Source organism: Dipodomys merriami, unplaced genomic scaffold (genome assembly GCF_024711535.1).
Source record: "Dipodomys merriami isolate MVZ:Mamm:240054 unplaced genomic scaffold, mDipMer1.0.p SCAF_22, whole genome shotgun sequence".
Taxonomy (NCBI): domain Eukaryota; kingdom Metazoa; phylum Chordata; class Mammalia; order Rodentia; family Heteromyidae; genus Dipodomys; species Dipodomys merriami.
Genome location: NW_027203604.1, coordinates 23,323,039 through 23,336,332, shown reverse-complemented (window position 1 = coordinate 23,336,332; position 13,294 = coordinate 23,323,039). Strand labels below are relative to the sequence as shown.

At 41.0% G+C, this 13,294-nt stretch overlaps 1 protein-coding gene across 4 annotated transcripts in view; it reads right to left on the bottom strand.

Annotated features, from left to right (window-relative positions):
• The window catches only part of Aopep (aminopeptidase O (putative)), a 342,923-nt gene that overhangs the window by 100,191 nt on the left and 229,438 nt on the right, over positions 1-13,294 (bottom strand). For all 4 annotated transcript variants that reach the window (XM_070033698.1, XM_070033700.1, XM_070033701.1 and 1 more), the window contains one exon: positions 4,100-4,160. In XM_070033698.1, the coding sequence (XP_069889799.1) occupies positions 4,100-4,160 (61 nt within the window). The remainder of the gene's footprint in view (positions 1-4,099; positions 4,161-13,294) is intronic.

Below are 13,294 nucleotides of genomic sequence, written 5' to 3'. Positions count from 1 at the left end.
TAATGTAATACCATGTCATGCTGTACTGCTTAAGAATGACAGGAAAAAGTACATGTTTAGTACAGAAGCAATTTCTTTTTAAAACTATTTTGTTCCATAGTTGGTTGACTTTATGATTGTTGAGCACAAGGACATGGGGGCAATCATACACCCATTGTGCTACAATGCACAGACCCTGAGCTCAAGCTCCATGATCTATAAAAACAAAACAAAACAAACTACAACAACAAAAAACCCAACATGGAATACTGAAGAAAGGCTGAATGAAGAAATGTTATCTCTAGTGTATTTTCATATAAGTATTTTAAAAGAAGATTGAAACACAAGCAACTTTTGTTTGGGCAGACAAGAAAAGAAATACAAATCTAAAGAACTGACAAACTAGCACAATGTGTTCTTAGTCAGCTCTCCATATTTATGGGTTCCACATTCACACATTCAACCAATGCTGGATCAAAAATACTAAGAAGTATTTAGCTACTCAGGAGGCTGAGATCTGAGGATCACAATTCAAAGCCAAAATGGCAGGAAAGTCCATGAGACTCTTATCTCCAAATTAACCATCAGAAAACTGGAAGTAGAGCTGTGGATCAAAATGGTTAGAGCACTAGCCTTGAGCACAAAAGCTAGGGGCAGTGCCCAGGCCCTGAATTCATTCCCCACAACTGACAAAAAAAAGAAAGAATGAAAAAGAGAGAAAGAAAGGAAGGAAGGGAGGAAAGAAGGAAGAAAGGAAGGAAGGAAGGAAGGAAGGAAAAGTGGTAACTACATTGAACAGAAACTTTTGTGCTTATTACTTTCTAAAAAGTACAGGGTGACTACTACTCATATATCATTTACATTGCATTAGTTATGGTAAATAACCTAGAGATGATTTCATAGAGGAGATGTGCATAGGTTGCATGCAATTACTATGCCATTTTATATAAGGGATTTGAGCATCCACCAAATTTCGTACTAAAGAGGTATGGATCCCAAGAGATGACTATATAATATTCCAAAAGTGAGGGAAGGGAAGGCTGAGAAAATCTAGCTATGATACTACCCTTTAGGAAGCAAGAGACTGGTAAAAATAATTGATCTTCAATTGTATTAAGGAAGGAATAGAGAAAAGTACATAAGATACATACTTAAATGAAAATTTCAGTTTGGATAATAATATTTCAATCTCGTTTAAAAAGGCCTATGTGTGGTAGCAATGATCTGTGTGTTATCTCAGAGGACTGACATTGAAGAGAGGGCTTTTATGTGTTTGGTTTTGCTATTGTATGAGGTTGCAAGAAACAGCATATTATGTTTTACTTTTGAAAAGGCAGAGAAAGATGTGTTATAGAAAGTTGGAATAATGACTAAAAGTGTGTGTGTGTGTGTGTTGTGTGTATATAATCTCTGGGCCATTTAAAAATTTTCTATTTATATTTCAAAGTAAATGTGTAATATTTTTACAATCAGAAGGACATAATCTACTTCAAGACTCTTTGTAAAGCCTAAAATTACAAGGTGTTTTTGAAAGAGGTTGGGTCCAATTGATTTTTGCCTCTGCATGGCTCTTGTTTGTTCTGGTTGCTGCTGAAGCAATTTCTACTTTTCTATTTTTTTCTTTTTCTTTCTTTCTTTCTTTTTTGCATAATTTCCATTCAACATGGCCAAAAAGGAAAATTGGGGCCAACCACAAGGCAAGCCTTCCTGAGAGAAGACAAAAAGCCTCTGTAACCTGTGGAATGAAAACTTTACCAGAAGAACGTGACTCTTGTCATGAATGACTTCAGTTGCTGGCAGACAGAAAATTTTAAAGGAGAACAAAGAGCAGGAGAGCAATTTCAGTACTCAGGTTGTCATTCTAGGGCACATGCTAGTAACTTTATATTATAATGATGGGGACAAAGAACAAGGTGTCCCATTCAGTGCTATGCTCCTGAAACCAGAGGGTCTGTGGCCCTTGCAGAGCCTTTCACTGAAGTGGAAAGGAAAAGAAACTTTCAGGGAGTGAAAAAGGAGTTGCGAGCAGGTAAATCACCGGCAGCCATATAAATAATGGCAGAGAATGGGTATAAGAGATGAAAAGATATCGTCTGATCCTCCACCAATGGAATGCCATGCACTAAATCAAGGTCTTTTGCTGTCTGATGCTGTTGTTTTTATTGAACAGTTAAACACCCAAGGAAATACCAGTTGGGTCTTTAAGACAATTTACAGCCGGTCAGCCTCATTGCACCTGGCTGTTTTGACAGCAGATTTTGTCAGTTTATGGTAGAGATTCTTGTCTACACTAAAAGCTGTCACCAACACAACTGGACCTTTGGGTGGGGAAATGTACAGCTCAGAGGCAAGTCTCTTCCTTCCTTACATCCTTCACACTTTAACTGAGAAGCAAAAGTCTCAGGCTAGTGACAAAACCCCTCCTGACTTCAGGGGAAATGACAGAGCCTGCTGGTGGAGAGAGGGTCAGCCCTGGTGCCACCACCCATCTGGGCTGTCTGGGATGGGTCTGCTTCTCTGCACAGAATTAAAGGCTCTTTCTTTTTCCTTCCCTCCAGGCGAACTGATGCAAATAATGGCCTTGTTGTTCCAGGCTAAGAAATTTGGAAGCCAGTTCTTTGAACTTCCAACTCTTCCCAGTACCCAGGCCTCACCAAGAATGTCGGTGGGGGGGTGGGGACTTTGTAACCGGCTGGATAGGCATACCAAGCAAACAGCTACAGAGGAAGCCACACCCATCTCCATCTAAAACATGAAGGCCCAGGATTGGATATTCATGACCTTGGCTTGTTCTTCCCAGATTTTGGTACTCAGTGAGTAATATAGTTTGGAAGTCACCTTAGAAACCACAAGATGAATCAAAAGCACTGTCTATCTCAGATCCAGGTACTGCCTTGCCACACCCATTTCCTTCTTTTATTTTTTTTCTCCTAGAAAGACTAGGCCAAATAATGTTTAATAGATACCATGCATTCCTGAAATGAAGGGAAATGTTCTTTCTTCACAACAAGTAGTGGTGGCTGGTGTGACATTTTCCCATGTGACAAGCAAGGACAAAGATGTGAAACGGTAACAGAGAACAACCCCCCCCCCTTTCCTTCATTTCATGGGTCACAGACATTCATTGACACTCAGACACTCCCAAAGGGAAGCTCATATAACCAGTCATGAAACCAGAAACGAGAAGGCTCCGGAGGCTGCTTGCCTGAGTCTACCATGGAGTAGTTGGCGAGGAGGGGGGTGTCAGGGGAGACTACCCACATTTCCCAAGGCCCACTATAATGGTCAAGCTTGGTCTGTAACTACTCTGGGGGCCACCCAGACTGGAAAAGTTCCAGGCCTGAAAGTTCCCTTGACCATCCGTCTGGAGTGCCACCCTCAAACTTCCCAGGTCTAGGTTCAGATTAGTGTCAGCATTCAGGTTTGGAAGAGGCTGGGCTACCCAATACCTCTGGGAAGCATAAGGGAAGAGAAGTTCCAGGCCAGCATTCCCACAGAGCTCGACATGGCCAAAAAAGGTTTCTTACTTGCAGTTACCCATTGGCCAAAAGGGAAGAGGACAAAATCTGTAATGACAATGAGCTTCAGTCCCTAGGACAGAGAAGTGGCTTCTAGTCATCTAGGTGTGGAGACCAGCCTGAAACAGGATCTTTATACACACAAGGAAGGGAAGTTAAGTGGCAAGAACACTAAGGAAATAAGGGAAGGAATCACGAATACCACAAATCAGATGAAAGCCTTGGCCAACCAGCTCATCTACTTGGCAACTGATGCTTTGGAGTAGACCTGAAGTTTAGATGTTCAACTCACTGCAGGTATTAAACTGCTGCCTGGTGACTCCTCCCAAAATATATACAGTACCACACTCTGCAAGAACTCACAACACACGGTGTAATAGCTCTCATCATGTCTACTCCAGTTCCATAGTCCCACACCTCACAGTATCAGGCTGAAATCAAGGGGTGGGGAGAGAGCCCAGCCTTTTTCTGACTTAGCAATACTCAGTAAGATCACTAATTTTTTATACACATATTAAAAAAATCAACATCATAATTGACAGGCTAAGCAGCAAATTTTACTTTTTTCCACAGACTCTTCTAGAGCAATGAATGTAAGGTACCTTAGGTATTCCGGGACTCTCAAGCCAATCTTGGAAGATGTTTTCAATGGACAGCTCTTGCCTTTATGAATAAAAGAACAAAACAAAATGAAACAAGAAACAAAGAATTAAAAAAGTTACAAAGCACTTTTTCTATCTAACTATTTCCAGCCTATTCCAACATCAATTACAACTCTCTGAGTTATAGTGTGAGAGGGACTCCAGTCACAGAGTACAGTTTCTCTCCAGCCAATAGCAAGATGTGCCTATCAATGAACCACAGGCACAGCATGGTAGTATTGTTAGTGTTGTTTTCTAAATAAAATATTTGCTGAATAAAAAAGAAATAACCTAATTGTCCGTGGTTACATGTATATATAATTGGAAAGATCATGTAAGGACATATTAATATTTATACAAAGGATAAAACAATATAGACTGATAAAACAATGCACATATACTATAGCCACAAAATAATGGTTTTAGCAGAGACGGATGGGATGCTCTGTTATCTGACATGTAATTAGTTACTTTTAGTGGCTTTAGGTAAGAAAAAAAACCAAAGTTATAATGTTTGCTTTCACATGAGAACAATGTAGATTTTCACTTTTTTAATACTTAAAGTTTAATCTAGAATTATTAATGTAACAATTACAGTGTTTGTGGTAATATGGGAACATCAAAGCAGTACAGTGGTAATAGGTGCTTTCAATACTTTGAAAGGAATGTTCTGGTTGGGAAAGCCTCTTCAAGGTGTCCCTAGGACACATTCCTTGCAGCAGAGAGGCAAAGTGTATTTCAAACTGCAGCAAGGAGAAATATGAACTTCATAGTAAGGGTGTGCAATAGGAACAAAGCAATACCCTTTGTGGTCAGACAAGAGAGACTCCAGTACACAAATGGGTGCAGTTTCCACTGCCTAGTTCATTAAATCTACTTCAGTATTATGATTGCTTGTTGCTTCACATCAAATTCTTTGGCTTCCATCAAGATGACTTGTCCAGTCCTTAAATTGACTAACTACTCAATACATTTGAGGTCGAGGGACCTTAGGGTGGCTTGCTTGGCTAATTCAGTTTAAAGCAAACCCATCCATAATTCTTCCTCATGCCTGCTATCTCTTGCTTACACAACACCCTTCCTGACCGGGCCTCCTAGGCTGAAAGGAGACTCACCATACCTTGTGTCACTGCACACCCTGTGGCTGTCAATTATATGATTACATGACTTTCACTATCTCTTCTCAGGGCTGAAGCTCTATGAGATCCAATTGTAGCATTTATAATGGTATGCAAAGAATCTCTACATACATATTTTTGATTGAATGAAAAAAAAAACACATTTTACTGTTGACTCAATACAACCTTTTTCTTTTAGTGAGAATACTCATCTTTGCCAGAAAGTATTTCCAAGTTGTTAAGCTCTGCATCCTTCTAAAATACCTACCCTCTCCTTTGGAATTGTAGATAGCGTTACCTATAATGTTAAGTGCTGGAAGGCCAAGTCAGCCCTCCACTTCATGCAAGGAGGGAGGGTAAGGGAAAGTGAGGAGGTAGCTGGTTGACTTTCTCCTGTGGGCACTGGTGCCCCCACCTTACTTAGGCAAGGCAAAAGCAAAGAATACTCAAGGAGGCAACTATTAAAACAGGAAAACTAAGAGGCAGGAGAGAGGGGGAGAGAATATGGCAACAAAGGGCCTGGATTCACCAACGCAGCTCCTGTCCTCTTGTCAGATGATGAGGTAAAAGGTAAAAGAGCACAGGAGAACAAACAGGAATCATGGCTACCTTTTCAGGTTCTCCAAGTCCCCCGAAACAGTGGAACTCCCGTACATGCTTCGGAGGAGAGCTGAAAGCCAGTGTCATAGGGCCTTCCCACTATTTACCTATTGTCATGTAGCAGTGTCAGTCTCAGTGCTGATAGCTAAATCCCCCTATAAACTATGAGAGCAGTGTTTGTGTGTACTGCTCAAGGGTGTATATGGTTGTATGCACACACACACATGCATGTGTGAGGGGGGTAAGGACACTTATAAAGAGGAGATAGCTCTCTCTCCAGTCCCCTTCAGGAAGATCATTATTCTTTCTTGATTTGATTAGGGGAAGGGCCAGAAATTCCCTCAGCAGCCATAAGTGATCTGCCAGGAGGAGAGTGAGGCTGACTGGCCACTTAGAAAAGTCACTGAAGAAAGCCATGGAGGAGATTGGGCCCCAGGCTCCAATCAGGGCAGGCATGCTGGAGTGTACCAAGCTGCCATACTTCTCACAGCCCTGGAAACATGATCCCACCACCAAAGGAACTGTCCTTCCCATTGGCACATGCAGCAGCAGGTAAGTGGGGACCAATCTACATTTCTTTCCAACACGAACAGGCCATTCATTGACCAGTGTCAATTTCCACACAAATTATTTTTTTTCAAGAAAATCAGTCTTAGTGCCAGCCTCACACGTTCAATAAAAAATAAAACAATATCAAGTTCCCTTGGACACAGGTATATCCTTCAATGAATTCCTTTCTAGTCAGAAAGGGACATTCCTTTGTCTGAAACCTTGGGGGCAAAGCTTCTGTCACCATCCCAATGATGCCCAGGAAAAGCAGAGCTAGGGCCAGGTTCTGAGCTGCATAGGGCAGTCCAGGAAAACAGGTCTCCTAAAAGGCTCCACACCTTTGAGGGGGAGGCTATTCTCAGGATTTAGAAGGCGAAGGAATGATGATCAAAGGGAAAAACACACAGGATCCAAGAGGCAGGTCAAAAGAACTGGGATTAAATGTCCTGACAAGGAGACATCTGCCGACCAGCTTAATTGAGTGATTTCACAAAAGATAGCAAGCAGCTGTTGTACATCACCATGGAAGAGTATCAGGGAGGATACGGACATAAATTTCCTTTGGTGAATATTTGCTTAGGGATACTTCTCCAAGTGGCATGAAAGAGGGGGTAGGGAACAGAGACCTGGGATGTTCTTAAGCGAGGTCCAAAGTCCTCACCAGAGAAAGCTGAAGAACAGGCAAACTTCTATGTGGTAAACTACCATGCCCCAGTTCTGCAAAGAGCTGAGATGAAAAATCCCAGGGGATGACTGTTTATGACAGATACATGACATGTAAGAGTGAGAACAACAGCAGCTTGTAGGGCTTAGGATTCTGCAGGTGGAAGCGGACCACTGGCTTCAGAGGGGACAGGTAAAAGGAGGGTACCATGAGGAACATCAGGAGAGACTTCTAACAGGAGGTTGTGGCATGTGAGAATGCACTGTTGTCCCCACTAGAAACAGAAGAAAGACCCAAAAAGGGTAAAGAGAACAGAAGGAAGACATTTTTGATCCATGGTGGAGAAACACAGTTCAGCCCTGTAGAGCCCTCACCAGGATAGGATGTGGTGAGAAAAACAAAAAAAAGGCATGGTTGCAGAAGAATGACAGGATTGTAGAGAGATGAGGAAGAACGCAGGAAGAGGTTTGAGGCAGGGAGATTGCAGTGGATACTGCTAATTTTAATTAAAACTCTTTTCGGGGAGTTGTCAGTCCTGGGGCTTGAACTCAGGGCCTGAGTGCTATCTCTGAGCTTTTTTGCTCAAAGTTAGCCCTCTACAACTTGAGCCACAGCTCTACTTCTGGCTTGTTGTGGTGTTTGGAGGTAAGTGTCTCATAGACTTTCTTGCCTGTGATAGATCTTCAGGTCTCAGCCTCCAGCATAGCTAAGATTACAAGTGTGAGCTACAGGCATCCAGTGACATTTCTTTATTTATTTTTAGTCTCTTATCTCCAAGTAGCAACCAGAAAACCAGAAGTGGCGCTGTGGCTCTAGTGGTAGAGCACTAACCTTCAAGGACAGGGCCCAGGCTCAGAGTTCAAGCCTCATAACTAACAACAACAACAACAAAGCTATGTGCCCTGGCTTTTCTCTGTATTGAATTTAGGCCTCAGGACAAACCAATTTCAGTACAGATGAGGCTGCAGAAAGAAGCAAGAGAGCCTGAGCTTGCTCCAAAGAGTTCCATCTCCCCCTTTTTCTCCAGCATACTTCCTGCTGTAGGCAGCCGAGCTCCTGCTGTGGCTGGACTGTTTGTCAGCCCTTCTATTACCTTTTTGAAGACATGAGATACTTGGGAGGGAGTAAGTGTGAAGGCCAGAGAGCCCCTCCCTCCTTCAGCTGCATCCAGGAGCAAAAAACATTTTTCCTTGGCAGAAAAGAACATGTGTTTTCAAATCACCTTTTTGGAAAGACTCAAAGCATCTTATAACCATTATCACTTCATTTCTTGTAATATCTTTGTGAAGTGGGTGTCAATTGTAGTAAGGCAGGGTTTTTTGTTTTTTTTTTTTTTTCAGATGGTGCAAACTACAGGAGGATTCTGGCCAGTCAGTGCAGACACAGGGTTAAAGAAAAAAAAAAATCCAACATCAGTGCAGATACTGTACTACATTAATTCTGTCTGGGGGAAAGATGGTCTAAGATGTTAAGATTATAAGTGAAAGAAGAAAGCTTTAACTACAGCTATTAATAAAACAAAACAAAAAACCATGAAGTACTGTAAGTGGCCTTACATCCCAAGGAAATAATGAGAAACTGTATTAAAATGTTTAATTTTCAGGTAAGAAATAGACTGTATGTTTTAGGGAAAAAGACAACATGTATGCTGCTTTTGCGTTTTGATCATAATTATAACTATTGAGATGGCAGTGTAGGTGAATACTGAAGTCTGGGTTTGGACACATAGACCATAGTCAAGTAGAAAGTTGGCTTTTTCACATCAAGATATTCAGAATCTAAGTCGGTGGTGCGTGTTTTTCCTCTGAGGTCATGTGGCTTAAATAATCACAACAGACAAGCAGGAGCATTTCCACTGAGCCAGGACCCAGGCCTTACAGGAAATTACTCTTCTGCATGTCTGATCACTATGGAAATTGATTTTATACAGATAGCTAAAAGTACACAGACCCAAGACTGCATGTCCTCTATATTTGTACTAGTGAGCACATACTCCCTGCCTCATTACTGAAACCTAGGCCCGATCATCTCCCCAGGCCTCTTGGGTATTTGGACCAGCAGGTGGTTTTATCCTTTGGCTGGCTGGCTGCTGCCTTGCTGTGCTCCCACACCCTCCATGTCAGCTCTGAGTTTCAGTGGTCTGTCTCCAGTCCCACTGAGCTATAAATGTGGTCACACTTACTTAACACAGTAGGGGACAGAACATGCTGTGGCTACCCTGGTATGATATTAGTTAGAAAAATAAGCTGTGTTTAGAGCTAAGAAAGTGATGGTTTGTTCTCTTCGTGATGTGAAAACAAACAGAAATAAGCACAGGCTTTCATGAAAATGGCATCACACCTAGGCCTGTGTGCCTGCTCAGTTGATTTCTGAGGTTAAGGTGACATGGATGAAGAACTACTAGCTAGATCAACTACTTGTGCCTATCAGCTTGTTCCTCATTAAGAGAAATGTCTTTAATCAAACTGGGCTCCTGTCTTCAGCCTCTTGAGATCCCAAAGATCACACTCTGTCCATGTTGCCATAGGAAAGCACATAGCTCAGCAATTTTCACATAAACTAAATGGCAAACCACAAGAACTTGGAAAGTACAGGTGAGTTGGAGGAAAGGTACTAGGAAACCTCAGAGCTCAGGGTTTGAAATGAAAAATGCCCTTGTTCTAGAATGTGACTCACAGAACTATATGGATTTTTAAATTTTAGCACTTTAATGTTTTTCAAGTCCCTCTCTACATGTGGATGCAAATAGTATGTGTTACAAATCTTTGCACACATTTACTTGTTTTCCTGTCAAAGCAAAGTAATTGTGCTTGGGTAGATAATGAAGATCGCTGATTACAAAACAAGTACTCCCCAGCACCATGAGTACGGTGGGAAGTACTGGACTAAAGCAAACACAATGTACACACAGACACAGTAACTGATGGACAAAGAAAGAACCAGTGGCTACGAATGGTGTCAGAACACCAGGTAAGTAAGATACAAGTAAGATACAATGGATCAGTTCCTCTTCAGGGTGCTCTTTGGTCAAGGGAGCCTAGCTTCCAGGATTCACTTGGATTTCTTCCTGAGCAGATTTTTTGGTATTGTTTTCTGCGTCATCTCCGCACTTCTACCTAGTAATCTGTTGTTCTTCCATCCCTTCCCTCCATACTGATCCAAGGGACAAACAACTGCCCTATAGTATTTCCAAAGCCACTTCTGAGTATAACTTAAGAGCCAAGAGAAAGGTCAGCCTCTTGTGTGACTCCTCTATTCAACTTTCACAACTGATCAGCTTCTCAAATATCCTTCAGATCTGTTCATTATGTTCAACCCCACTACCACAGTCATCATCTCTGATATAATTACAGCTCTTAGGATCTCTTGACTGAACTGCTGTAGTGGTTTCTAATTGGTCTCTTGGTTTCTAGCCCATGATTCCCACATATACCTTCTACACTGACCCCCAAAAGAATCTTTCTGAACTTCTGATATCATTTTGTTACTGAAAACCTGCAGTGAGACTTCTTTGTCTTTGAGTGCTGTTTTAGGTTCAAGGCTGGAGATAACGAGATTGCTCTGAATAGCCTCATCCCAAACCCTGGATCACAGCCTTACAAGTAGTTTTTATACAGATACTAACAACCAGTTTCATTTCTGTCTTCAGTAGTCAACTAGAAACTTCTTGAGGGCTAGGCATGGGATTTATTCTTCTTTATTCCCCAGTGTCCAACCTAGGGCCTGCTGGCTTGCTCAAAAGAGCAAGTAAGAAAATTTGAAGCAAGAAAATTCAGAAACATTAGCTGACTGGTTGGATATGAAAAGCCATGCCCTATTCAGAATGGCTCACGTGCCTAACAGATGTGCCCAAGGATCACTTTACAATTGGGGCCAAAGATTAGAGGCTCGAGGGGGTAGGTGTGGGGCCCTCTGAGATCTAGATAAAATTGGTACAATATGTTGCATAGGTAATAGAGTAAATAGTCTGTTTTAATAGCTGAACTAGATTCTGAGATTCATTACCAGGCAAAAGATATTTAGGTTTTAAAATATATCCTGGTATGGTTGCTAGAATAGATTCATCCTAAATAAGAATGAGATTGCCTTAATTTTTAAGGAGAATTAAAAAAAAAACAAATGGGTTTAAACCTGCTAGGCAAAACATGATCCTAACTGGGAGAGGTACTTTATCAAAGGGCATGTGGTTGGTGGCCACTATTAAGGCAGGGACATTGCTTTTAACTTACACAATTACAACAAAAGTCTCTTTGTGGTCCCAGTGTGTTGCCTCAATAAATGTCCACAACGATAAAATCCAAGTCCTCTAGAGCCAGAGGGTTCAGGGGCCATCCAAATGAACTCTATAACCGTATTATGAAGAAGATTAAAAGAGAGACCTCCCAAACTAAAACACTTTGTTGTTTCAGCAAAAATTGCTGTATTTATACCCTAAGATAGACTTTGAAAGAATTCAATTATCACTCAGAATACACTTTGGTAATATATAAGGAGGTAATACACTACACTTAGGAGTTTTCCTTCCTTCCTCCTTTTTTTGTTTGTGTGCCAGTATGACTTGATCCGAAGGGACCTGGGTGGGTGTTGTCCTTTAACTTTTTCACTCAAGACAGAGTTCTATCACTTGAGCCAGTTTTTTTTTTTTCCAGCTTTTGGTAGTTTAGTGGAGATAAGAGTCTCACAGACTTTCCTCCACAGGCTTGTTTTGAATTGCAGTCTTCAGATCTCAGCCTCTTGAGTAGCTAGGATTATAGGCCTGAGCTACTACTACTTGGCCTTCTCTCCTTCCTTTCCTTTCTTTCCCCTCCCCTCCTCTCTTCTCCTTTTGTCTTTCTCTGCACTACTCAAATCTATCAGAGGACCTGAATTTATTCTGGGGCAGGGGCAAAAGAAAAAAGGAACACACACACACACACACACACACACACACTCACACACACACACACTCACACACATTCTTTTTGTATGAAGAAAACCCATTATGTCCACTTTTAAAAAAAGGATGGTAAATCTAAAACATTTAAAAATTTCCAAAACAAAGTACAGTTCCTTTGGACAGCCTCTGAAAAGCTAATTATGTTGCATTGACTAAAGTCTCATGCAATCTCTACGGATAAGACTTCTTTCAGAATCAAAAGGCAGAACATGGAGAGGCAGGAAGAAAGGAATTCATCAAGTATGTTAATTCTGTATGATGCATTGATTTGTTTTATGTGTATATGTTTCTACTTTATTTTTTTTAAGAAGTAGGTATGGCTTGGGGAGTAATTCAGTGATAGAGTATGTACTTAACATGACTGAGCCTCTTTGTTAAACTCCAGCACTGATTGCAAAAGCAAAACAACAAAATCAGAAGTCTAAAGATACCACTTCTGCCCACTGATGACACAATTTTGAGACTTCTGAATGCAAGGTGGAAGATATGGAAGTTTAAACAAAATAGGTAAGGTAAAAATCCAATGCTTAGGGAAAATTAAAAACAGAACAGAACACAGCACCTTCCGTTTGAACATGGTCCTTCGCTTCTCCTGAATTTGCCTGTTATCTCCTGTACCTAGTTTGGTGGCCTAATACCAATTGAGACTGCTTATAACATACACTTTTTAACATGTAGGTGAGTACTCAACTAAATCTAGGACTATATTAGTGGCAATAGAATTCATTGTTATATGCACAAAACCATAGCTAAAACTATGAGTCAGAATGGAGAGTAATATTTAATTGCTTTTTAAATATCTGAATATCAATTTTTCTATCAAACATTGTATTTTAGGGTATTTATTTTTAAGGCTCAAATCAGGCAGGATATTAGAAGAAGAAAGTTAGGTGACTCTAATTGCCCAGAACAGAGGTCTTAAAGCTGCTCTACAAGCCTGGTAGATAGCCAGGAAGTCTACAACTTCCAAGTATAAGAATCTTCCTCTTCCAACAGTGAGCTCATACTAAGCAGTATGCTGATAAGAGCATTAGCTAGAGCCTGTGTTCTTTCTCATGATAATTAATCTTGGAAAATCTGCCTCACTTCTAGAAATGTCAGTTTCCCTACTTGTGGCATAGTGGATAAGAGGATAGACTACAGTTTAACTGACACATAGAGTTGTAAGATTTGAGCCACTTACTGTTCCTCTTGGATCCTCAATAATCCTTATCTTGGTAAGGCAGGGAGTAAAAATAATGTACTAGCTAGGCATGGATGACTCATGCTTATAATCCTAGCTATTCAGG